Source organism: Macaca fascicularis, chromosome 10, assembly GCF_037993035.2.
Source record: "Macaca fascicularis isolate 582-1 chromosome 10, T2T-MFA8v1.1".
In the NCBI taxonomy this organism is placed as follows: domain Eukaryota; kingdom Metazoa; phylum Chordata; class Mammalia; order Primates; family Cercopithecidae; genus Macaca; species Macaca fascicularis.
This window is the reverse complement of record NC_088384.1, coordinates 87,873,490-87,901,098: the sequence shown is the minus strand read 5'-3', so window position 1 is coordinate 87,901,098 and position 27,609 is coordinate 87,873,490. Positions and strand designations below refer to the sequence as shown.

At 43.0% G+C, this 27,609-nt stretch overlaps 1 protein-coding gene across 20 annotated transcripts in view; it reads right to left on the bottom strand.

Annotated features, from left to right (window-relative positions):
- Positions 1 to 10,771: 10,771 nt before the first annotated feature.
- TPX2 (TPX2 microtubule nucleation factor) overlaps positions 10,772 to 27,609 on the bottom strand; it is a 61,565-nt gene continuing 44,727 nt past the window's right edge. For 17 of the 20 annotated variants that reach the window (XM_065522949.2, XM_045362710.3, XM_005568639.5 and 14 more), the window contains 6 exons: positions 19,839 to 19,934; positions 18,656 to 18,832; positions 18,125 to 18,271; positions 15,031 to 15,142; positions 13,995 to 14,182; positions 10,772 to 11,609 (listed from right to left, as the gene is read on the bottom strand). In XM_065522949.2, coding sequence (XP_065379021.1) covers positions 11,499 to 11,609; positions 13,995 to 14,182; positions 15,031 to 15,142; positions 18,125 to 18,271; positions 18,656 to 18,832; positions 19,839 to 19,934 — 831 coding nt within the window. In that variant the 3' untranslated portion in view covers positions 10,772 to 11,498. The remainder of the gene's footprint in view (positions 11,610 to 13,994; positions 14,183 to 15,030; positions 15,143 to 18,124; positions 18,272 to 18,655; positions 18,833 to 19,838; positions 19,935 to 27,609) is intronic. The other 3 variants (XM_015457895.4, XM_074004983.1, XM_074004981.1) reach the window with 1 other exon arrangement.

Genomic DNA, 27,609 nt, shown 5'->3' with positions numbered 1-27,609 from the left:
CAAAAAAAAAAAAAAAAAAAAAAAAGAAATATTAACTCTTTTAATCTTCAGAGCAACCTAATGAGGCAGATACTATAATCACTCCCATTTCCAAAAGGAAACTGAGGCACAGAGGAGTTTCAGAGGTAGTAAATGGCCGGCTGGAATTTAAACCCAAACTGTCTCGCTCCAGAGCCCTCACATTTAATTACTACTCCGTACCACAAAGCAATGCCCATTGAAAAATAAATGTACAAGTGAGTGAAGAATCAGTTTGGTTGCCCTAGGGCCTGACATTCAGTAGGTGCTCTGTAAATGTTGAAGAATAAATGCACCTACTTGTTAGGACCCTGGAACAATGGGAGACCAAGAGCAGCCCCTCCTTCATGCCTCCTCTCCCATCCCAGCCCAACTTCTGCAGCATAAACAGCAAAGCCAAAAATAGTGATCTAATGACGTCAGGGGAACAAGGTCATCTGAAAATTGCCCACAGCCACTGGACACCTCCCTATAGGATCAAGTAGCAGGAGGGTACCCCAGGCTGGTGCAGCTGTTCCAAGAACAGGAAACATCCCAGGAGCAGACTTGGAAGCACCACCACATAAAGGCAGAGGCAGTGGGGGGGAAACCACAGACATACCAAAGAGTAGAAGCAAGACCAAGTGTGAAGCATAGACCCAGAAGATAAGAGTAGTTCGACTTTATCTGCACTAGAAGTTGCTCCCATCACCCGATCCCGGGAAATGGCTCGAGAAGCAGAGCATGCATGTTCTGTCCTCTTGCACAGGACAGCTTCCCAGCCTGCCATTGCGCTATTTATAAAACTTCAGGTCCGTTTGCTAAACTGGGCTACCATAAGAATCAGGGGGTGCATGGCAAGCTCTGAGCAGCTGCTGGGGGAAGAAGACCCTGCCTGAGATGGTGAGGGGCCTCCAAATAAAGGATGAGGGGTGGGCTGGGCAAGGCACCTCCTGGCTGCAGTCCACTTGGCATAATGACCACCTTGGCTATCATTCAGGCCTGCTGAGGCTTGTGACTTAACTGACTGGCAGCTGTGCCACATCCCTGACAGGATCCAGCACGGTCCGAGATGCCCGCTCTGCTGACAGGGTGAAAGCGAGGAGAGGACCTGCCTCCCAGTGTCTGAGAAGCTTAGCTGGAGGTTCCCACAGCAAGGTCAAGAGTTCAGTGAGGGCTCCAGTTCAAATCCAGAAAGAGCCAGACCCTATCCTCCTGGAGCTGGCTCTGGTCAAGGGATGCAAGTTGCTGTGGTAGAAAGGACACCTGAGGGCAGATGGACCTGGGTCCAAATTCTGACCCTGCCATTTATTAGCAGTGTGACTTTGGATGAGTAACTTAAACTGTGAGCCTTGGTTTCCTCATCTATCATATGACTTGTTGGAAGAACATATGGAAAAGCATTCTTCCCTCCGTCTTCATTCTGGGAATGGAGTCTTGGCTAAGGAGATAAACATCCACTCAACAAGCTCAGCAGCTCTCCCTCCCGTGTCTAACTCAGTCAGACTGTACAAAGGTGACCCCCCCCCCAAGGGGCTGTGGAAGGGAGGAAGGTGTTCTCAGCCTGAGACAGGCTCTTGATTGGCTGGGCACTAAGGTCACAGGAGAGAGTGGCTGCTGGCTCCCTGGCCCATGGGTACCTGCGTTAGACCTGTTGTCTGTCAGGATTTCCAGGTCCCTCTCCTGGCACAGTGGTCCTCACACTTAGGCATGCATCACTGTCCCCTGGAGCGCTTGTTAAAATATACATTGCTGGGCCCCACCCTCAGTGTGCCTGACTCAGTAGGTCCAGTGTGGGAATAGAGAATTTGCATTTCTAGTCCCTGATGCTGCTGCTGCTGGGCCACACACCACACTCTGAGGACCACTGTCTTAGAGAATAAAAGTCCCACAGGCCAAGAAGCTTAGGCCTCTGAGTAGCTCACAAGAGTACTGTTGTGGTATGTGTGGGGAAACACAGAACACTGAGACCCAGTCATCAGTACAGCAAATGTTCCAAGGAGAGAGAGATGCACAAAAAGTGAAGCTCTGGCCTGGCGCGTGGCTCATGCCTGTAATCCCAGCACTTTGGGAGTTCAAGACCAGCCTGGCCGACATGGTGAAACCCCGTCTCTACTAAAAATACAAAAAAAAAAAAATGAGCCGGGTGTGGTGGTGGGAGCCTGTAATCCCAGCTACTCAGGAAGCTGAGGCAGGAGAATTGCTTGAATCGGAGAGGTGGAGGTTGCAGTGAGCCGGGATGATGCCACTGCACTCCAGCCTGGGCAACAGAACGAGGCTCTATCTCAAAAAAAAAAGTGAAGCGATTTCGTGAAGGGGAGGCACACTGGCAACCCCTCCCAGCTCCTGAGTGAACGCGTGCTGTGTGTTGCTTCCCACATTCGTTTTCTATTGCTGCAGTAACAAACTACCACGAGAGAGAAAAAGGCTCTCTTGCTTGCACAAACTCCCACGAACCTCCTCCCCTGCAGAGACGTCTCCCTGCTTCTTTTGGCCAGCTGTTAACTAGAAGCTGCTGACCCTATCCTGTCAGGTTGTTAGCTGTGGGTAAACAGCAAAGGCTTCTGGTAATCCCTGGTTACACAGCCACTGAAAACACTGAATATGTGACTCAAGCATGGCCACACTGAGTCACACTGGCTAGCTGGGTGGGTAACAGTCACCATTGCTGCCCAGAGTGCCTTTGGGGCACGTTAAAGCAGGAGAGAAATCTCCCTCCACTGCGCTGGAGGAAGGGTCCTTTCTAGCAATATCATTCTAACTTTTACGAGGAGACTGAGACCCAGAGAATATAAACAACATGTCAGAAAGCAAGAGCAGTTCTCCCAGTTCCCAATCTAGGGTTTATTCCATGAAATAATTCTGTATTTCTCTTGAACCCCGTGCCAGTTATCCAAAAATAACCCAGGTCTCCTTGACCATGAACACGTAAAACCTGAATCGCAATGGAGAGAACAGAAAAGGAACAAGGTGAAGTCTGTTTTATGGTGACATTCTTAAACTGCCTCCAACAATAGAAGGATCAGTTCCAAAATAATCTCAATCTTGGGGGGGAAATCATATATTGGATAGGAAGGACTTCTTTGTGGCAGCCTGCAAGAATTCATTGAACATTCTGTGCAGTCTTTAACCAGTTCCAAGGTCAAGAAAAACATCAGAAAATATGTGTGCGTGTCAAGGGACAACATTATTCAGGGATTAGTCCCCTGGAGTGATCTGGGCTAGATTTCCATTTCCAGAACAACCCTTGGAAAATCCTCAACAAGATAGAACACTGGTCTCCAACACACTTTGTTCACATGGAAACCCAGGGACAGGGGAGCTTGCTGTCTTGCAGGGATTGAACAACTGGCTATAGAAGACATATAAATACAAAAGTAGGGCTGGTTTGGCTTAAAAACCTGCCTAGAAAAAAATCTAAAAATATTTAAGCTGAAAGGAGCCTTATTAATTGTTCCAACTCAATCTTATTCGACAGATGTGGGAATTGAAGCCCCCAAAAGAGGAATAACTTGTTAAAGGTCACCCATCATTTCACTAACCGGAGTGAGATTATAATTCCACCCTTCCTCCCAAAAGACACATCACAGCTCCAGGTAGAGTCTTTGTTTTGTTTTGTTTTGTTTGCTTTGCTTTGCTTTTCTAGACGGAGTCTTGCTCTGTCGCCCAGGCTGGAGTGCAGTGGCATGATCTCGGCTCACTGCAACCTCCGCCTCCCAGGTTCAAGCGATTCTCCTGCCGCAGCCTCCTGAGTAGCTGGGACTACAGGCGCCTGTCACCATGCCTGGCTAATTTTTGTATTTTTAGTACAGAAGGGGTTTCACCATGTTAGTCAGGCTGGTCTCAAACTCCTGACTTTGTGATCCACCTGCCTCGGCCTCCCAAAGTGCTGGGATTACAGGCATGAGCCACCACACAGAAACCTCCCGGTAGAGTTAAGAAAGACCAAAAGCTTTCTCCTTTCAAATCTGATCTAAAGTAGAGACAACAAATCTACTTGAAAATGTGGCATCCCAAGACTTTAAAGAACATAACTAGAATTATCTCCAGAAAGGCTTTACTAAATGCCAATGAACGTCATCTCTGGACATGGGTGTCAGTAACATTGACATCACATCAGCCAAAAAGAGCTTTCCATTCAGCAAATGTGCAAGCCAGGGTAATGTCATAACTATGCTTTTGGGAAGGGCTTCTATTCGCTTTCGAGCTTATATTTTAATTATAAACATAGACTGGTAAGTGGTTTGAGAGCAATCATTTAAAGTTTAGAGACAGCAGACACCAGGACTCCACAATGGCATCAGTCATACCAGTGAAGAAGAAACTCATGGATGTCAAATTAGGGGAGCTGCCAAGCTGGATACTGATTTTACCACCAAAGGCATTGTTGAAGCATTTCAAAGAGGTTACCACAGATACTATTAAATACAAGCATGACAACATGAAAAAGGGGAGTGTCGCCAGGGTTTCCATGGTGCTGGCAGCTTATATGCCTTTTGGCCACTGCCTTTCTTATAAGGAGCTCAAACATAAGTACCACTGAGGAGGGGCCAGTGTGGAGAGCACACTCCTCACTCCTAACCATGACCTCCTTGGCCCAGAACCCCTCCATGAGGAATGTGATCATTGCTGAATCTTTTATACCCAAATGAAAATAAACCTCCAAATAAAAGATGACTAGTAAACAATAATAATAATAAAGTTTAGAGACAAACATGATGTGTTAGGGGGAAGCAAATACAGACAATTCTGTCCTGTAAATAGAGCTAAGAAAAATCCTTTGCAAAACAAGCACTTTCAATGTGGAGAAGCAAATTCAGAACAATGGAATAGCATCCTGCTGTTAAAATTGGTATTTACAAAGTATGCAATAATATAGGAAAAATGAGTTACTATTATGCTAAATGAAAAATAATACCAGTGGGGCACAGTGGCTCACGCCTGTAATCCCAGCACTTTGGGAGGCCGAGGTGGGTGGATCACAATGTCAGGAGTTCAAGACCAGCCTGACCAACATGGTGAAATCTCGTCTCTACTAAAAATACAAAGATTAGCCAGAAGTGGTGGCGTGTGCCTGTAATCTCAGCTACTCAGGAGGCTGAGGCAGGAGAATCACTTGAACCCGGAAGGCGGAGTTTGCAGTGAGCTGAGATCATGCCACTGCACTCCAGCCTGGACGACAGAGGGAAACACTGTCTCAAAAAAAAAAAAAAAGAAAGAAAAAGAAAAAGAATACCATATATATATATATATATATATATATATATAGAGAGAGAGAGAGAGAGAGAGAAAGAGAGAGAGAGAGAGAAGCTCTACTATGTATAAAACCAGACAAAGTTTTACACAAGGAAAAAAAACCCCACTCATCTGTGTGACAGAGTGTCCCTGAGTATGGTGATAGAGGTGTGTCAGTGCAAGGCTAAAGCCTTCTCCTCTCTCTTTACCACTAAGCAAGCTTAAATAAGGCCGCCCCAAACTGCTTTTCACATTACAAGTTACTACCACTCACTAGTATCTTGACCCACTGGAAATTTCTCCCACCCTTGCTCCTGAAAGAACACCTGAGACCATCAGTGCCCAAACAAGCGAGGCAATAGCACTTGGATGCAATTCTTCACACATTCACACACCTGCAATGTTCTGGGACACCAGTCCCACGCTAAATTGGTCTCTTCAGATCTGACAGCCCAGGTTTCTATTTCCTCTTTGACCAATAAAGCTTTTTTTTTTTTTTTTTTTTGAGAAGGAGTTTCGCTCTTGTTGCCCAGGCTGGAGTGTGGAATGGCAACCTCCATCTCCCACGTTCAAGCGATTATCCTGCTTCAGCCTCCTGAGTAGCTGGGATTATAGGTGCATGCCACCACACCCAGCTAATTTTTGTATTTTTAGTAGAGACAGGGTTTTACCATGTTGGTCAGGCTGGTCTCGAACTCCTGACCTCACCCTAGGCCTCCCAAAGTGCTGGGATTACAAGTGTGAGCCACGGTGCCCCGCCCAAAAAAAAGGTGGGGGAAGGGCATTTGATGCCATCAGACCAGGTTTAGTCTGTTGAAATCATTCTTTCATGATAAAACCTAGTATTTGCTTAAGCCTTTCCCTTGACCCTCCTGGTCTGAGTGAAATGTCAGCATTTGTGAAGCTGTTTCAGGAAGCTGATACTTTCAACACATAAGAGCCATGGTTTGGCCTGAGCCCAATTCTTCTTCATTTACAAGGAGAATAGCAAAAATCATCAGACATTTCCAATGTCAGCAACCTTTACTACAGCATTAGAAAACAGAGTAGGTGTGCAAGAAGACAGGGAAACAAGTAAAAAGCATGTTTTTGTCCCCAGGCTTTTTTGTAGCAACTACACTGGCTTCAGCTGGATAACAAATTGTCCTGGAATTCTTGGCTTTGGAGCAAACATGTCAGCTCCCTGGTTACGCCTTCGTCATTGCCCAAAGTACCACACACTTTAACCTTCCTGCTCTTTCCATAGGCCTGGGTTTGTCCCGTATCCAGGAAACTTTATATGTTGTCTAAACTGAGCATCCCAGCAGGCTACAAGGCAGATGGCAGCTCAGGATTCAGAATGTTGACCAATTCCTACCTGGATCCACACCACCAAGCTGTAACTCAGCCTGCCTGTGCAGAAATAGGAGCCCAGCCACGTGGCTAACAGCTTTTTTAACTGCTACTCTCAGCAACGAGGAACTTCCCCAGCAGACAAGATTCAGTAAGACGGCCTTCATCGAGAGAACTGAAAAGGAAGCAGTATCAAGATTGATCCAACAGGATACACAGGTTCAACCAAACACTCAAGACAATACGCAAGCCCCCAAAGCTCAATTAAGCCAGGAGGAGATGAGGACCAGGTGCTGCTGTCTTGCCCTCTAGTCCTTGGGACCTCAGGTCACAAACCCAGGACATCATGCAGAGGTCTGCATTGTCATAAGAGGCTTCATACTTCAGTCAGGAAGGAAGCCAGGACATGCCTGAGGTAGCACCTGAACTACATCTTTTAAATGCACAACACGCATGAAAAAACCGAAGTACAGAGTGTAAAGTATGAAGCTATCTGTGTAAAAAAATAAGAGGAGAAGGGTAGGTAGGAGTATGTATAGGAGGAAACCATCTCTGCAAGGGAACTTAAGAAGCTGGCAGCACTACCTCTGGGGAGGGGAGCTGAGCAGTTGGGAGGAAAAGGTAGGAGGAATACTTTATGTTTGTATCTTTTCAATTCAGAACCATGTGAATGTATAATCTTTTAAAGAACAAATTAAAATTTTAAAAAATGCAGAATGCTACTATCTTATTTATTTTAAAAATACTCTATAAATGTGTGTGCTCATAGAAAACGTTCTGGAAAAATCCTATTGTGAACCATGGGTTACACTGGGACGTGGGAGTAGGGGAAGGAAGGAGACTTTCATGTTTTATTTCACACAGTTAGTAGCATTTTACTTGTTTCCAAAAGGCAGTACTACTTTTGCAAATTTTACTTTAAAAAAAAAAGAAAAAAATCTTTACAAACTGCAACCTCACTTTCAAAAACAATCCCTAAACTCCCACAGCACTCTGTCTCATATTACTGAATCACATCCCATCTTGTGTTACGATTATTCATGTCCAGGTCTCATCTCTGTTAAAACGCTGGAGCAACTGCAACCACGGTCTGTCTACCATGCTGGTTCCACTTCCCAGGGACAAGACTCTACAGAAAAGACCTGGTAAGGAATAAAACAATCAAACTGGTAACCAAGCAATTACACAGGACAAAACAATCAACCAAAGAGTGAGCAGTAATCTTATACATCTATTAATTAGTATAAGAATTATTGCCGGGCGCGGCGGCTCATGCCTGTAAGCACTGCACTTTGGGAGGCCGAGGCGGGCAGATCACCTGAGGTCGGGAGTTCAAGACCAGCCTGACCAACATGGAGAAACCCCATCTCTACTAAAAACACAAAATTAGCCAGGTGCATGCCTATAATCCCAGCTACTCGGGAGGCTGAGGCAGGAGAATCGTTTGAACCCAGGAGGCGGAGGTTACGGTGAGCCGAGATCACGCCACTGTATTCCAGCCTGGGTGACAGCGAGATCTCCAAAAAAAAAAAAGTCAAGCAAAGAGTAGCAGCCAAATTCTTAAAATTCAGTAAATTCGTATCTCAAGACATGTTCCTTATTTAGGAAAATTCCTGAGTGACCTATGAGTGTAGAAAGATGATGCTCCTATTAGCACATGGCCTGAAGGGATTAAAAAAGTAATTTTTCTGTAAAATGCAAGCAGAAGGTTTGAGTTTCTGGGAAAAATGGGAGTGTGCTAGAAAAATGAAGGTGATGTGAGGTGGTCCAGAAAAAGAGGGCTCAGTACTAAGTAAGAGACCATGTGGTAGAGAAACAGATTGCCCCTGGGAAACAGAAATTCTGGGAAGCAAGAGGCACTGAATGCTGACGTCTCAATGTTAAGATACTTTCTCTAAAGTAATGTAACTCCTCTTTGTGGCCTCTAACAGACTGTCACTTATTACCACTGACATGAGTTTGCACAGGGGATTATCCAGAATGGGGCAAATGGGGCGGAATGATCCCTCACATCCATAATTCTCAGTAACACTCTCAAAACCCTCAATCTGAGGGCCAGATTTATTCCCCTGCCTGAAACAACAAGAAACAAAACCAGACAAGATATATGAAAAAAATGATTCCAGATGGAAATACATGAATGATAGTGATAGAGGAGAAATGCTGATACCAGTAGACAGAAAATCTACATAGAACAGAGATCAAGAGATGAGCAGAAGTGGAAAAAACAAAACAAGAGGTAACCAGAAAAAAAATGAATGCTGCTATGAACCCACAAGAAATAAAAGGACTAGGGTAGAACTGGATTTCTCACAGTATGAGGAATGGACCCTGTCTCTGTTTGGGGCTGACACCTGGGTGCCCACCTTTCTTTCACTCTCCAAATCCCATCTGTTAGGAAGTCTTGTTAGTTACAACTTTAAAACACATTCAGGACCCAACCACTTCTCCTCTCTGCCACTGCTATCACTCTAACCCAAGTCACTGTCAGCTCTCACCTGGACAACAGCAGAGATCCTCTTCACCTTCCCAATTACAATTTCACATGCCCCTGACTCCCAATCCATTTATTCACATAGCATTCAGCACATCTGTCACCTGACACAAGAGCTTAAATTATTTGCTTATTGTCTATCTCGCCTACTAAAACGTGAGCTCCATGAAGGCAAGGTCTTCTTTTTTTTTTTGTTCATTGCCTTACTCCCAGAGACCAGAACAGTGCCAAGGTATACACAATCATCCCTCAGTATCCGTGGAGAATTGGTTCCAGAACACCCCTTCATTCTCCACTCTTCACACATCAGTTTATGGGGGTTCAGGAGGACCAGGATCTGCAAATCATACTGTGAGAAACATCATCTTGCTTTGTCAACTAATGCTGGGACTACAACGACTTGTATATAAGAGATTCATAAATGCTCACTGAATAAAAAAATGAATAGAAAATAAGTTTCAGGTCATATTTGGTACCTAGGACTAGCCTAGGCAGAACCCAGATGCTTTTGTATCTCCTAGCACACACGATGAATGACAGAATTGATACTCAAAAATGATGTGAATTCTAAAAGAAAATATATTGTTTAACAGGGACCTAAGCCAATTCTGTGTCAGCCACAAGAAACATAGAGATGGCTATGGCAATTCTTCAAAAACTTACGTATCTGTATCTCTACTAATTTGTGAACAAGTTCAAGTAACTCAGATATAGTATAACTTGCTCTACTCGAGATGTATGCAAGAAACATTTGGGAGTCACAAAGAAGGAAGTGAACATCTTTACCTGAGGAAGTCAGAGGGTCAAGGAAAGATTTCTGAAAAAGATTTAACTTAGGCTGGGCATGGTGGCTCACACCTGTAATCCCAGCACTTTGGGAGGCCAAGGTGGGTGGATCACTTGAGGTCGGGAGTTGGAGACCAGCCTAGTCAACATGGTGAAGCCCTGTCTCTACTGAAAATAGAAACATTAGCTGGGCATGGTGGCACACGCCTGGAGGCTGAGGCAGGAGAATCGTTTGAACCTGGGAGGCGGCAGGCTGCAGTGAGCAGAGATCGCACCACTGCACTCCAGCCTGGGAGACAGAGCGAGACTCCATCTCAAAAAAAAAAAAAAAAAATTTAACTTGAGCTGAGTCTTTAGGTAAGAAGGTACAGTCTGAGGCCGGGCGCGGTGGCTCAAGCCTGTAATCCCAGCACTTTGGGAGGCCGAGACGGGCGGATCACGAGGTCAGGAGATCGAGACCATCCTGGCTAACACGGTGAAACCCCGTCTCTATTAAGAAATACAAAAAACTAGCCGGGCGAGGTGGCGGGCGCCTGTAGTCCCAGCTACTTGGGAGGCTGAGGCCGGAGAATGGCGTGAACCCGAGAGGCGGAGCTTGCAGTGAGCTGAGATCCGGCCACTGCACTCCAGCCTGGGCGACAGAGCGACACTCCGTCTCAAAAAAAAAAAAAAAAAAAAAAAAAGAAGGTACAGTCTGTGTGAAGGCATAACATACATGATTAAGTGGTTACTGAGAGAGAGTTAACAGAATATAGAGATATTCTGACATAAGACAGAAAAAAACTACAAAGCACTTTCCTTTAAGGACATAGCCTGTGCTTTTTAAAAAAGTTCCTGGACCCACCTCTCAAACTACCCATTTCCCAAATAAGATGTGACCTCCAAAGGGGCTCAGCAGATTTAAAAACATCAAATAACACAATCAGGGAGGGAAGACAAAACATTTATTCCAGGCTAGGTCTTAAAATGCACACTGTACTGGTTCCCTGTTCTTATCAGCACCAATAAGGAGAGAACATGCCTTAACGGCAGCCCCACCCAGAGCCTGCTGCATGGCTGCTGTGAGGCTCCCCATGAGTCCACGCAGTCTTCTTCCTCACTGGTGCAGCTGGTGAGGTTTTCTACCCTCACAGCAAAGGGATCCTTAACTATAAATTCACTGTATGCACGGAAGAGGACAGAATCTGATATATTGATTGTTCCTCATCTAAACCATGACTTAATCCCTATCTTAGGATTTAACTATCTTTATTTTCTGGTTAAAATTTAAAAAAAAAAAAAAAAAAGTGGGGGGAGGGGGAGAATGGTAAGGGACAATAGCAATAGGGATTACACTGTGCTGACACAGAGACTAAATTCTAATCAGAGTGAAGACCCATATAAAGGGCCAGCTGATAAGTTTACAGGAAGTAACTACATGGAGTCTAATCGAGACATACATGCGTTATGTCTCATTAGCCTTAGTAATGAAAAAGAAAACAATTCTCAACAAAACTGGAGTCCACAGTTGTCAAGTATGCTTTCTCAGGCATGGGTAGCTAAAAGTCTGGAGAAATGCGTTCTCTCCATGCCCAGTAACAAAGCAAGATGGTCTCAGGTTTGATATTAAGAGCAGGTCCCATTGTCAGGCGGTGTCCGCAGCTCACAGCTGAGTTCAGCAGTGGAATCGAGTGGAGAATTTGGGAGATACAGGCACAGTCAGAGGCTGGTCACTTGACTTTATCTCCAGACCCTGGTACTTGCGTATTGGATTTGCCTTATGCACCTGCAAAGTAAGGAAAATAAAGTTTAAATAAAGTTACCAGTGAGAGGGATGTCAGAGAACTATTCTTACAATTGCTTTTATTTTTTTCTTTTTGAGAAAATGTTGTAGAGCTGTATAGATACCAGTCACTAGTTTAAGGTGTGGGGAGTGGGGCCTGGGGGGCAGCACAGTATGACGGAAAAGTGCAGGTGCTCTGGAGCCCAGTTTCTATTCGGGTCTCCATAGGGTTCCCCAGCTTTCCTTCAGGCCATGCAGTCTCCTCAAGTCCCTCAGCTTTCACTACAGAATGTCAAACCTATGTCCTATGTGATCTACTAGGGTATAATAGGGCTGTACTCAAGTATAGCAGAGAAGTTACAAGCTAAGAATTTCCCAGAATACAGTCTTAAGTTTGCAGACTAAATAGTCATCAAAAGCCTGAATCCTGGGGAAAAAAACAAAATAAAACACAACATCCATACCAGGAAGGGTGGCTAAAGAAGGCATGGTCCCATCCATCCTTTAGGGTAGTCTAAAATCAATCCTAAATCAAGCCAGATTAGTACAGAGTTAACCAGCATTGACTGAATCGTGCTTTAGAATGTTGCCATCCACTATGTTGAGAATTGCTGCAAGAAACAGTTCTATAATGGGGACAAACACAAGAGGCAGGTACCAAGTGCTAAAGAAAAATCAAAGTTGAGGCCAGAAAAAAAAAAGCTGATTGTATGAGTGTATATAGAGTGGGGATTATACTATTTTCTCATTCACTCAGCAAATGGTAGTCTAGATTTTGCCAAGAGGCTAGTCTCCTGAATAGTGTGTCCGTGGAACCTTCCTATGGGCATAATCACCTATGCCAATAGCTGTTTCAACTGCTAGCCTAGCATTTTATTTATTTATTTAAAATACAGATGGGACCTTGCTATGTTGCCCAAGCTTTTCTTGAACTCCTGGGCTCATGCAATCCTCCCACCTTGGCCTCCCAGAGTGTAAGAATTACAGGTGTAAGCTGCCACACCCAGCCATAGTACAGCACCTTCAGACAAAACCTCAACAACTTACACATTTCTTTTTTTCTTTTCTTTTTTTTTTTTTTTTTTGAGACAGTCTTGCTCTGTCGCCCCCAAGCTGGACTGCAGTGGCGTGACTGGCTTACTGCAACCTCCACCTCCCAGGTTCAAGCAATTCTCCTGCCTCAGCCTCCCGAGGAGCTGGGATTACAGGTGCGCGCCACCACGCCCGGCTAATTTTTGTATTTTTAGTAGAGTCCGAGTTTCGCCATGTTGGCCAGGCTGGTCTCCAACTCCTGACCTCAAGTGATCCACCCGCCTGGGCCTCCCAAAGTGCTGGGATTACAGGTGTGAGCCACTATTCCTGGCCTTCTTTCTTTTTAATTGACAGATAACACTGTATATTTTTATTGTGTACTGCTGATATTTTTAAGTAGACATACATTATGGAATGGTTACTATGTGAGATAATGCATTATGTTAATTAGCAAGATGCTAATTAACATTGTAGTGTGAGCACACAACATCTACTTTCTTTACATTTTTCAAGAATACAATATATCATTAATTACAGTCACCTTGTTATATGATAGCTCTCTTGAAATTTACTCCTCCCATCTAAGTGTAACTAAGTAACCTTTTACCAATATCTCCCCATGACCCTTTCTTTTTTTATTTATCGTATGAAGTTCCATCTAAAACTCTCTGCTTCCTCATTAACACAGTTAACACAACTTGCTGCCCTCCTAACAGAGTCGTCCTTAATGCGGAGTTCAGGCTTCTTTTTGGACAACCAATATCTAAATAATTATGTTAGTGGAGGACTACCTGGAGCGATGAACACTGTAACTCCAAGGAGTTTGGGCCAAGTATTAAAACAAAAATACAGTTGCCATTTAATTCCCATGTCCTTCCCTATGTATTCTTGTCTAATTACAAAACTCAGCAGTGCTTCTTAACCCCAGAGGAAATTATAAGTTACATAAATAAAATAAACAAATAAATAAAAAACAGTCCTAGGAAAGGCATCACTGTACATGGTTATACCACATGTTGTCCTCCTTATGAAAACTTCTGGAAGAAATTCTGTTTAAAAATTCACTATCAAAGGGATAAATGTATTTTTTGAACAATTGTCTTATGTCTCATGAACACTGTGAGTTTTGTAACTGACAGGTTGGTTCCTAAAAAGAGCCAAAATTACAGCTCCTACGTTAGCTTCATTCACAACTCAACTTCATCACCACCCTCAGTTTGTGCAGTTCCCCCTTTCACTCATTGTCTTTGGTACAGCCTTGCGGGCTACCTTAGATCCTGTCTGGAACAAGGTAAGGTACAGGTAAAATAAAACAGAGGCATGTCTGTGTTTGTCAGTGCTCATGCTCCCAGTTACCAGCTCTCTCCGTAGCCTGGCCAGCTCCTCCTTTTTCTGCTCTTCCTCCTGTTGTCTGGCCTCCTCCAACTGCTGGGCTTTCTGGGCTTCTACCTCAGCCATTCTCTTCTCCAGCTCCTGCCGCTCCTTGGCTCTCTTCTCAGTAGCCAGCTGAAAAGGTTCCTGAACTAGAGAACCAGAAAGGCCCTCTAAGTACAGAAACAGAAAAAATATTGGTGCATAAGCAGGACTTGCATAACCTACGCCCCCTGGAATGAGCAAGTGGCACAGACATGCACACTAACAAGAAGACTGTGCTCTAAACAAGCCCCACTGGGAGAAAGGTAGAGCAAACCACATACAAAAAGTTTTAGAATTTTAAGACTTCAAAGGGCCCCTGGAAATCATCTAGTGTAATTGGGAAACAAGCAAAGAGATAAAGTAACTTGCACAAAACTACATAGTGATTGATTTTGAGGCAGACATAGGAGAAAGAGCCCAATATTCTTTTTGTCCCTTTTTGGAATGATTTTTTTGAAAAAGAGATGGGGTCTTGCTATGTTGCCCATGCTGGTCTCAAATCCCTGGGCTCAAGTGATCCTCCCGCCTGGGCCTCCCAAAGTGCTAGGACTACAGGCATGAGCCACCACACCCGGTGGAATCCCAGTATTCTAGCACACTACCCAGTGTTTAAGGAATCAAATGTTTTATATCTAAAATTTGCTTCAGGGTGAATTCCAGAAAGCCATACTGGCTCTCCCTCCCTCATTTACTTGTTTCTCTATGGGTGGGGAAAACCTATCATTGTTGTTGAAATGCCAGCTGCTTCTGCCAAGGTTCATGTTAAATGAATCTGGCCCTAATACATCCTGCAACTCAACATAGCTGCTGGGTTCAATAAAGGCAAAAAACTGGGTCTAAGGGAAGAAAAGCTACCATCTGCTAAAGTCAAATGCTTCTAGTTGACACAGCATTGTACCGACACACTGAATCCCAGCATCCCACTGGGAAGTCTGACAATTCTGCCCCAATCCCATCAGAGTACATATAATACTACCAGCAACTGATTTCTTCTCTTTTTTGGGAACAAAGGGCTCCTGAGAGATGACCGTGTTTGGACGAGCCTTGAAGCAAGCTGCTTCTTTCTGCTGTCTCAGTTCTTCTTCCAGCTATTAGAGAGAAAGTCGGTCAGATGAGCAATGCCTCAACTTTCTATGACCACTACCTCAATAACTTAAGTTCTAATGTCTGAACTGTTTCATCAATAAAAATAGCAGATTTAATATAAACCCTAGTAAAAATCTCTCACACAAACTTTATAATGAACAGATCAGTCTGACAACATTTGAACTCACTGAGAACTAGAAAGTATTTTTAAGATACTTTTAAGATTCCCGGCCGGGCGCGGTGGCTCAAGCCTGTAATCCCAGCACTTTGGGAGGCCGAGGCGGGTGGATCACGAGGTCAGGAGATCGAGACCATCCTGGCTAACATGGTGAAACCCCGTCTCTACTAAAAATACAAAAAACTAGCCGGGCGTGGTGGCGGGCGCCTGTAGTCCCAGCTACTCGGAGGCTGAGGCGGGAGAATGGCGTGAACCCGGGAGGTGGAGCTTGCAGTGAGCCGAGATCGCGCCACTGCACTCCAGCCTGGGCGACACAGCAAGACTCCATCTCAAAAAAAAAAAAAAAAAAGATTCCCAAGTTTGCATTTTCAACATTGAAGTTTACTTTTAAATTAAAAAAAAAAAAAGATTCCCAACAATAAATGTTTGAGATTCTTGACATGCTAATGACCCTGATCAGATCATTACACATTATATGTATTGAAACATCACTATGTATCCCAAGAATATGTACAACTATTATTTGTCAATTAAAAAAATAAAAAGTTTTAAAGTTACTTTTAAGACCAGACATCATGAAAATAAACAACTAGACATTTTCTGCCTTCACACATGATTCATTAGGAACTATACAGTATCACCTATAAAGTATTCTTCCCACCTCCAAAAAAAAATCTAACCAGAATTGAATCAAGCCTCTAGATCTTACTACTCATTTATAGGAAATACAAGCAACAGAGGAACATGTTAAACAACTGTGTGGGAATGCAATCAGCAAAATCCAGATTGTGGAAAATTTACAGTACAAACAATCCAGTTTATTCAACAAATAAAATGCAAAGAGAGGAGCCTATAGATTGAAAGAAGATTCAGAGATTTAGCAAACAAAGACACTATGTAGACCTATATATGGATATTGATTTTAACAATTCAACTGTTTAAAAAGTAATGAGAAATGTGCAGATATTTGATTACTTTTAATCTTTTTAAATGTGAGAATATTATTGTGGTTATAAGTCCTTATATTTTAAATATATACACTGAAGTATTTTTGGATGAAAAGGGATGTTACAGAGAATTTGTTTCAAAGTAATCTTATATAGGTAGAAGTATCCAGCGTAGGGATAAGTGGGTAGAAGTAGGGATGAAATAAGACTTTTCATGTTTTGATCATTATAGAACCAGGTGATGGGTTCATGAAAATTCATTATACTATTCACTCTACTTTTATATTTCTGAATAGCTTTTTAAAACAATAGTTTTTGTTATTGTTATTTGCAGAAAATGCCCTACACAAACATTCTGTGTCTTGGTCATTGAGAAGGGGAAATTCACTATTTCCAAGGCAACAGTCCTAAGGTTCCTAGAGAACCACACCAACAGGGGACCAACTTTCAGTCATGAAAGCCATTACATCTCTCGGGCTTCAGGACGGGTAATTCCTACAAACCAACCACAGCCTAGAGCTCCTTTTGGAAAGAGTCCAGGATTAATGATGACATAAAAATCCCAATAAACTTAGAAATTCAGGGGAAACTTTTTCCAGCCGGATAGAATTAGATCCCAATTAAATCAGCAAATAAGCAATTAATTGTTTTAAATCACCTGTCATTTATAAAGAGCAAATAACACATCATGCTGAGAAAACAGCATTGTACATTGACAACTATCCTCCCTTACTGTTTCTTACCAGTGCACCAACAGAAAGAAATAAACACAATGAATGAGTCTAATAGATGAAATAGATAAGATCTTAAAGAGACTCCCGACTCCAGAAAAGCTGGTCGGTTCCCACATTCCCCGGGTGATCACTTGGAGCAGGGACGTTCCCAGGTGATCACTTGAAGCAGGGGTCAGCAAACTCTGGCCTACAGGCCAGATCCAGCTCGCAACCTGTTTTAGGACAGCCCTTGAGCTAAGAATGTTTTTTATATTTTTTAAGAGTTGGCTGGGCACAGTGGCTCACGCTTGTACTCTCAGCACTTTGGGAGGCCAAGGCGGGCAGATCACTTGAGATCAGGAGTTGGAGACCAGCCTGGTCAACATGGCAAAACCCTGTCTCTACTAAAAATACAAAAATTAGCCAGGTGTGGTGGCACGCGCCTGTAATCCCAGCTACTTGGGAGGCTTAGGTGGCAGAATCACTTGAACCTGGGAGACGGAGGTTGCAGTGAGCTGAGATCGCACCACTGCACTCCAGCCTGGGTGACAGAACGAGACTGTCTCAAAACAAACAAATAAAAAAAGAGTTGAAAACGTAGCTGGCGCGGTGGCTCACATCTGTAATCCCAGCACTTTGGGAGGCGAAGGCAGGCAGATCACGAGGTCAGGAAATTAAGACCATCCTGGCTAACACGGTGAAACCCTATCTCTACTAAAAATACAAAAAAATTAGCCAGGCGTGGTGGTGGGCGCCTGTAGTCCCAGCTACTCAGGAGGCTGAGGCAGGAGACTGGCGTGAACCCAGGAGGCGGAGCTTGCAGTGAGCCTAGATCACGCCACTGTACTCCAGCCTGGGCAACAGAGCAAGACTCCGTTTCAAAAAACAACAACAAAAATGTGTGCGTGTACACACACACACACACACACACACACACACAAAATGTGAGAGACCTTATGTAATCTTCAAAACCTAAAATATTTCCTATCTGGCCCTTTACAGAAATAATGTACTGACCCCTGATTTACAGTGAGAGCCCCTGAAACAATCTAGTATGTCAACCCAGGTGATTTCAGTGTGGTGAGTCTGCCTGTCCAATCAATCAACCAAGCAATTAACGTTTTGGCTGCTCTCCCCATCCCCTACCTGGTGCTTCCAAGTTTGTGCCTTCAGAGCACCTCTTCTGTCAGTCTCCAAGCAGAACGGTTCAATCTGGGTCACATTCTTTACCTTCTTCTCTGGCAGATTAATGGTGTCAAAATGAGGCAAGGGAAGTGCCTTGAACTTGGGCACCTAACAGAAAAGAAAACATGAGATTTAAGATAAAGACTAGCTGGAAAGCAATAGCTGCTCCAGAATATCTGGATGAATCTGAAAAATAAGGAAGGACAATCAATTTTCAAAGCAGCATGGTCTAGGAGAAAAGAATAATGGGTTCAAAAGGAAATCCAGGTTTTCCTCCTAATATTGCCTATAACCAGCAGTGTGATCAGAGGCAAGTCACTTAACCTCCTTGTGCCAGAAGGATTATTTAAATTACTTGTCCCATTTATATTTTATAGGGTTCTTAGAAAGATCAAAAGTCAGTGATTTTATAGCTAAAAGTACTATAGAAAGAACTATCTTTGAGGGATCAAAGAACAGTATTATACTACTTGCAGAAATGGAAACACCTACCTCCCCTTTCTGCAGTTCTTTTATTTTCTTCTCCTTCTGTAACTGACGCTCTTTGTCTCGAGAATCAAAGGAGAAAGGGCATATTTCCACAGTTCTTGCCTCTGGGATTTGGGGCTTAAAAGGCACCCCATAATGTGGCACAGGTTGAGCTTTTATCAAGACTGGTTCGTCCTCTTCCTAAGGGAAAAATTGCAGTTTAGAAATAAGACTCCTCACTCTTAACTTCCCCAGAATGTGGAGTCAGAAGACATTATATTAACATGTGGCATTAGTTAAAACAAATCACTGAGCCTCTTAGGTGTCTTAGCTTCCTTTTCTATCCAAGAAGGATGATGACTTAGGTAAGTCATCTACCACCAAGGGCTAACACAATTACTCTTAAAAGATGAAGTTTTCCACAGGAATGTTGTAAAAACTAAATAAGATCTAACATTATGGATAAAATGAACATCAGAAGATCGGTCCCAACCAAGCATATACTTTAGTCCCTTTGACCCAGCCTCTAGACTTCATTAAAACATGTGACTGGGACTTAATGGTTGCCAAACCCAGAATAGGACCACGTTGTTTGGGTTCAAGCTGGTAACACAAGATTACTGCGTATTTTAGTTTCAAATGAACCTATAAAAAGGCTTATGCTTGCAATCTGCTATAAAATTACCCTAACTCTGGATATTTATAGATAAAATGGAGCTGTAACAAGAAACTGGCCTGATCAATGACAGTTTATATATTACAATTCCATAAACCATCACCATGGTCACGTTTGCAACTCCTGGGTTAATGGAAATAGGACAAGGTGGATGTAATTGCTTAGTATGAATTTTCAAAATCCCTCACTGAATAGTGACAATCTAAGGCAAAATAAAGTGCAACTTTTGATCCATGTTACAAAGAGCAGCTGATTTTCAGTGCTACAGCAGACAAGCCTCCAATGCTTAACTTCTCCTTACTGTTTCCATAAATTGTAACTAGTTATCACTAAGAGCAGAAAATTCATACCCTTACCAATTACTTTGTTCTTGGAGGAACAAAAAAAATGAACAAATGTTCATATCCATTCTTAAAGACAAGTCCAGAAAAGAATGGATGCCTTTGAACTCCATTAAGATTAATAAATGATAAGGCTTAGACTGACTGACTATATAAAGGAAAAAGAACCCCGCTGCTCCCAGGGAATCACCTCATCTTCTTTGGTGGGCATTCGAATTCTGTTCTTCAATGCAAAGGCTGGTGACTTGGGGACAGTGATTGGAAGTACCCTCTTTTCAGGAACACCCTGAAAGGAGTAAGCAACTCAATTAGATATCACAAAACGATCTCCACTAAGCTGTATGAGAAGATTAAATCCTTTTTTCCCCCTTTGGGCAGAGACAGGGTCTCACTATGTTGCCCAGGCTGGTCTCAAACTCCTGGGCTCAGGCAGTCTTCCTGCCTTGGTCTCGCAAAGTACTGGGATTATAGGTGTGAGCCACTGCACCTGCCCTAGAATGATATTTTTGAGTTTTTAAAGTATAATTAATCTAAGCACAGAAAATAAAAGAACACCAAACTGGAAAGAACACCAAATTGTCAACTCTCATATCTCTTTGAGGGTGAATTAAGAGAGAAATTTAATTTTATACATCTCATAATCCTTTTATTTGTTTGTTTGTTTTGAGACAGAGTCTCACCCTGTTGCCCAGCCTGGAGTGCAATGGGGCAATCTCAGCTCACCGTAACTTCTGCCTCCTGGGCTCAAGCCATCCTCCCAACTCAGCCTCCTGAGTAGCTGGGACTACAGGTGCTCACCACTATGCCCGGCTAATTATATTTTGTAGAGATGGGTCTCAAATTCCTGGCCTCAAGCAATCTCCCGCCTTGGCCTCCCAAAGTGTGAGGATTACAGATGTGAACCACTGTACTCAGCCTTATATCTCATAATTCCAACACATTCAACTACTCTGAAGATTTTTCCTTAATGATTTTAAAACACTGCTAACATTTCAAATCGTTGTGGAATAAATGACATGTATCATATTGTGTGCATAATTTAAAACTAATACATTTTAGAGAGTTGTTCCATAGCATTTTTTAATTCGCTCAGAATTGATATTCCATCACAAATCTGGCAATTAATCCTAACTGCAAAATGCTATCTCTTGGCTGCTGTTTTGAATGAAGTGTATGGCCAGATCGATTAAGAACAAAACAAAACCTCAGTAATTTCTTGTTACACTCATGTTCACATCCTGCCCTCATCAGCTCTCTATTCTGCTCTTCTCTAAAGTTTCACTGCCAGACCTACATCAACTATTGCCTGTGCCATTCTGCTAGTCTCCTAATAGTCTTTCAGTTCCGCAACTCATTCTTCCAATTCATTGTCTACATATAGTCCAAATTATTACTCTAAAACATATTTGATCACATCACTTTCTGACTTAAAATTCTTCAGGCCAGTCGCGGTGGCTCACGTCTGTAATCCCAGCACTTTGGGAGGCCGAGGTGGGTGGATCACGAGGTCAGGAGATCAAGACCATCCTGGCTAACACGGTGAAACCCCGTCTCTACTAAAAATACAAAAAAATTAGCCAGGTGTGGTGGTGGGTGCCTGTAGTCCCAGCTACTCGGGAGGCTGAGGCAGGAGAATGGTGTTAACTCAGGAGGCGGAGCTTGCAGTGAGCCAAGATCATGCCACTGCACTCCAGCCTGGGCGACAGAGCGAGACTCTGTCTCAAAACAAACAAACAGACAAACATTAATTCTTTAATGGCTCCTATTGCCTACCTACAACAGCATAACAAATTCCTTGCCATGAAACACAAGGCACTTGCTTAAATCTCACTCATATATATCTCCTTCATGGCCTCCTTAGTAGTAGCATTAATCTGGTACCCTCCTGACTCTCCTGCCTTACTTCTCACCCCTCCTTACACAACACGTTCCAACCACAAAGAACTACTGGTCTCTCCCCAAATGGTTCCTGTCTCATTACCTTTGCTTGTGCTTTCTCTGTCTGAAATGCCCCAGCTGCTTGAAAGCACCCAACTCATCTTTTCAAGCCTCCACTTTTATAAAGCCTTTCCTCTTTTATAAAGCCTTTCAATAGATCTCTCCACTCCCAGGACCTACAGAACTGACCCCTTTATCCCACTGTATATGGTTTCATCACAGTCCATACAAAACTTAATTGCACTTATTTATTTAGATGTTCATTTCCCCCTGCTAGCCTAAGTGCTTCGAGGATGGAGACTATTTTATTCCATCAGTCCCAAGTACCTAACATAGACCTTGGCAAGTATAAAGCATTCAGTAAATGTTTGTTGAATGAATGCAGTAAGAATGAATGAACACATGAGTAATAGAATTTATACCTTGGACTCTAGGAGGATACCTTGGGAGCCTTCTCCTTAATCCCAACAATGCTGCAACCGTTCGAAACATGTTTGGAATGTCTTTCTTGGAGTGGCTTTCAAAGGCACTTTCTGGACCATGCAAGATAGTTGCTCAATCTTTACTATTCATTTAACAAATAGTTTCCACCTCTATTATCTTGGACTACTCAGAAGTTTTAGTTTCAAATAACCTTAGACTAGATTCTAAAAGCAAAATAAAGTTTCAAATACACGTGAAGATTTGTCACCCTGGGAGGGATCCAAAAGGCTCATCTCAGGATTCAAGATGCATGGCTTTTCCAAAATGCTTTGTGCAGTATCACAATCATCAGAAGGGATTTACAGTCTCTCAAGGTGACCACTGGGAATGCTCATTCTGCTGTGAAATTTCTTATATGTTTTCTAAAGAATCATTAGCATAGTGATTCTTTAGAAAATCACTAGAATCATTAGTATAGCGAAATCCAGTATAGTAGCTCTTGTATTCAGAGTGACAAAACTCCAAGAAATGGGTTGTCAAATGATGTTTACCATAAAACAGCAACAACAAAAAAATCTGCTCTTCTATAGACATGTGGACACTAGCATCTTGCTTGAATGCACCAGGGGCAAGTGGAAGAGAGACAAACAGTGAGCAAGGAGCCACGGGTCTGTCTGTTCCAGTCCAGCTCTGCTTCCAATCTGTGTAACCTTGAACACATCAGATACACTTCTAGGCCTCAGGGTTTTTTAATAAAATAATGTAATTGAAATAAGCAATTGAGGATTCATTTAGTTCTAAAATAATTCCCTCTCTCTGCATTCACCCAACAGAAATGTCTGCATTTTAAAGAGAAGCAATGGAAACCTCTAAAAAGTAGGCCATGAAGGAGATATTTAAGAGTGAGCTCAATCTCTTAATTAGCTGGGGGAAAAGAAAAAATGATTTATGAAAATTGTCTTTGCAGCAACTATCCACTCACATCCCATCCTCCCTCACATCAAAGTTAACTAGGGGTTCAATTAGAAATAATGAAAAGAAAACTGGGTTTCCAGAAACAGAGAAGGTTTCTTTTCTTTTCTTTTCTTTTTAATTGCTGTTTTAAGTTTTTTAAATTATAAGCTCCTTGAGGACTGGAATATTGTCATTTGCATTCTTTTGTCTTCCCATATTACCTACTAGAAGACCCAGTAGTATCTGTTCAATGAACATATGTTGGTTAATACTACCGTATTTACTCATTTACACATCTATCTGCTCTACCAGACTATGAAAGCTTTGAGGACAAGGGCAGTGTCTTGTATCATCTTTGAATTCCTAATGTCTAACACAAATTAGAAACACAGGCTGGTGCATGTCAGCTTGTACTATTACTCACTCAGTTATCCGATATCAGAGTTCTTGTACTGTGGTGGTCACTATGCTAGGGACTGGAGATACAGAGTGAATAATACAGATATACATGGTCCCTGTTCTCAGGGAGCTCACATTCTAATGGAGGTAAGAGACAATGAAGAAGTAACAAATCAAATACTTCCAAATTTTCACAAGTGCTCTAAAGAAACCCAGCAGAATATAGAGCTAATGGTTATTAGAGGGATGCTCCCTCAATGAAGGGGAAGGTATCTCTAAAGAGGTGATACGTGGTTAGAATGGGCCAATGTTGGTGGACAGATGATGCATTTAGGAAAAGCAGCCAGGACTGGGGATGGGTATATTGAGGTGAATACTTCTCCCTAAGACAGGATATGCCCCCCAGGTACCCTGGAACAGGATCTCAGGCCTGTCCCAGGGCAGTTAGGAAACTACTCTGAAGCAATGTTATTTTGGGAAGTATATATATTTAAAAAAAGACTGCTGGCCTCCCCAAGTCATCCCTAAAGTATCTCTGCTAAAATTACTCACTGGCCTCACTGACACCACATCCACCTCCGTGGTGCCCCGGCTGCCCAATAGTCAGTACTAAGTTCACATTTCACACCCTCGTGCTCAAGGCTTTGTCACTCCACCTCTGCCCCAGGAGCCGTTTTCTCATTTCTGCCTCACTTGGGCCCACTGTTGCCCAAGCCCATCTTTTATCAACCCTATTTATTGTCCCCTTGCCACTTATCAACCACAAGTGGAAGTGCACAGGAAACACTGCAAGGACACACGAAACAGCTTCAACACTGGGGGGACATGGATGGGGAACAACAGCATCAGACAGATAAGCTGCATCAGGCTCTGGAAAGTGGGCTCTTAAATTCTGCTGTAAAAGTTCAAGACTAGAAGTTCGAAGACTCTGTTTTGTTTTGTTTTGTTTTTTGAGACAGAGTCTCACTCTGTTGCCCAGGCTGGAGTGCAGCAGTGCAATCTCAGCTCACTGCAACTTCCACCTCCTGGGTTCATGCAATTCTCCTGCCTCAGCCTCCCGAGTAGCTAGGAGTACAGGCGCCCACCACCACGCCCTGGTTAATTTTTTTGTATTTTTGGCCAGGCGCGGTGGCTCAAGCCTGTAATCCCAGTACTTTGGGAGGCCGAGACCGGCGGATCACGAGGTCAGGAGATCGAGACCATCCTGGATAACCCAGTGAAACCCCGTCTCTACTAAAAAATACAAAAAACTAGCCGGGCGAGGTGGTGGGCGCCTGTAGTCCCAGCTACTCGGGAGGCTGAGGCAGGAGAATGGCGTGAACCCGGGAGGCGGAGCTTGCAGTGAGCTGAGATCCGGCCACTGCACTCCAGCCTGGGCGACAGACCGAGACTCCGTCTCAAAAAAAAAAAAAAAAAAAAAAAAAAAAAAAAATTTGTATTTTTAATAGAGACGGGGTTTCACCATGTTTGACAGGCTGGTCTCCAACTCCTGACCTCAGGTGATCAGCCCACCTTGGCCTCCCAAAGTGTTGGGATTACAGGTGTAAGCCACCACGTCTGGTCGACTTACTCTCTTTTAAATGTTTCCATGGGCAAGCTACATTCCCCTGTGAAAGGAAAATAAATCTCGGGACCCCAAATCAAAAGTGGTGGTGTGCCTGTAGTCCCAGCTACTCGGGAGGCTGAGGCAGGAGAATCACTTGAACCTGGGAAGCAGAGGTTGCAGTGAGCCGAGATTACATCACTACACTTCTGCACTCTAGCCTGGGCAACACAGTGACATTGTCTCAAAAAAAAAACAAAAAAAAAAACAGTAGTTCAGGTGTGACTGATGCTATGAGAAAGGATCTTAGGTGAGTTGTAGACTTTTTTTTTTTTTAAATAAGCACATGTTTCCTAAGAACCTTCTATTTTAAAAGGTAACCTCTATTTTTATATAACAGCATGGGCTCTGGAATCATATCACCTAAGATTCATATGCTAGTTCTGCCGCTCACTAGTTTGTGATCTTGAGCAAGTTATTTAACCTCTATGTTTCCTAACTTTAAAATGGATTGATAAAGTACCCACAGTGCTTACCTCATAGGGTTGTTGTGAGAATTAAGTGCATTATTACATAAATGTAAAGAGCTTAGAATAAAGACCTGGCATATAATAAGCATTATATAAGTATTAGCTATTATTGCTGTGTTATTTGTGGCAAAAGGTACTGGTTTTCCATTTATATATTTATTTAAAAGTTCCCTTTAAATTTACGTTAGGTCACAAAGTGAGTTGATTTTTAAAATAATAATATTGGTATGTAACGTACAAGGATATAGGACAAACTAAGAGAGTGGTATATAAATAAAAACAAAAACTTAGGTAAGGGGAAAAGCTAGGAGCTTGGAGGAAAATATGTTATTAAAAGCTAGGTGCCGGCCAGGAACAGTGGCTCACGCCTGTAATCCCAGCACTTTGGGAAGCCAAGGCAGGTGGATCACCTGAGGTCACGAGTTAGAGATCAGCCTGGTTAACATGGTGAAACCCCATCTCTACTATAAATACAAAAATTAGCCGGGCGTGGTGGCGTGCGCCTGTAATCCCAACTACTCGGGAGGCTAAGGCAGGAGAATCACTTAAACTCAGGAGGCAGAGGTTGCCGTGAGCCGAGATCATGCAGTGAGCTGAGATCACGCCATTGCACTCCAGCCTCGACAAGAAGAGCTAAACTTCATCTCAAAAAAACAAAACAAAAAATCAAAAGCAAGGTGCCAAAAAAGTGTTATAAAAACCCTGAAGAAATAATTTCTCTTATCTGGGCCTCCATTTTCTAGTATGTAAAATTAAACGTTGAGCCCTTCTGGCTCTAGAACTCTGAGGCTTGCATATAACCTCCTTTTCCCTTGTTGTATTCACAACACTGTTTCCTCAATGGGTAAAGACAAAGAAGGCACAGCCCTTAGAGATTAATTACTTGGGTGGGGGAAGATTTCTTAAAAGTTTATTGTAACTTGGAGATTAATTACTTGGGTGGGGGAAGATTTCTTAAAAGTTTATTGTAACAGAGTTTGGCATATAGTACATGTGCTTCATGGCAGGGGGAAAAAAGCATTGTGAACAGAAGAGAGATCTCATGCAAAAAGCCCTCAATTAAAAGTAGGTATCAGGGAGAAGAACCATTTCTTTTTTTTTTTTTTTTTTTTTTTTTTGAGACGGAGTTTTGCTCTGTAGCCCGGGCTGGAGTGCAGTGGCCGGATCTCAGCTCACTGCAAGCTCCGCCTCCTGGGTTTATGCCATTCTCCTGCCTCAGCCTCCCGAGTAGCTGGGACTACAGGCGCCCGCCACCTCGCCCGGCTAGTTTTTTGTATTTTTAGTAGAGACGGGGTTTCACCGTGTTAGCCAGGATGGTCTCGATCCCCTGACATCGTAATCCACCCGTCTCGGCCTCCCAAAGTGCTGGGATTACAGGCTTGAGCCACCGCGCCCGGCCGAGAACCATTTCTAAGCCTAATCATGACTTTTGTAAAGCCTGGAAAATATAACTTCAAGTTGCTTCTGATTTAGTGCTAAGAAAATACAACAAACAAAACTAGGTACTCAGTCAAAGGTAATACATTGGTGCAGTTTCCCCTAAAAGCATGGTGACTCTAAAACAAGCAAAAAGCAAGAAGACAGGAAAACAGTGCTTCCAGAGTAATCCTGGACCTGCATCAATCCAAGCAATCCAAACCACTGGCGGTGGGTGAGGTCCCCATCTGCACTGAAATGTAACTAAAAGCCGCTTTCGCATTTATGCAGGTGCCTAACTCCATTGCTTATTCTGTGACTGTAGCCTTGCTTCCTGATTGCACATTTTCTCTAAAATTGTGGTTGTGAGTGTATTATCAAACTACAACCCACTTCTCTGAAACAGTTTCCAGTGGCTCTTGATAAACTTTTCTCTGGCTTAACTGACCCACTAACAGCTCCCAGTAGAAGCTTCATGTTTCCCACCATCAGGCTTTTTATCATGTAATTCCTACTGTTTGGAATGTTCTGCCAATCCAGTCCATTTGCATTTCTGCAAGTCAAAATTCTATCATATAATGGAGAGGCAATATAAGGAAGTATTAGGATCACAGACTCTAGCTAGAGTGTCTGAACTCTTACTTGCTCCACCATGTACTAGCTGAGTGCTCTAGGAATATTACATAACCTCTGTGTGCCTAGGTTACTTCCTCTAAAACAGGTGATAAAGTAACCCACTGAAAGGGGTTGTTGTCAAA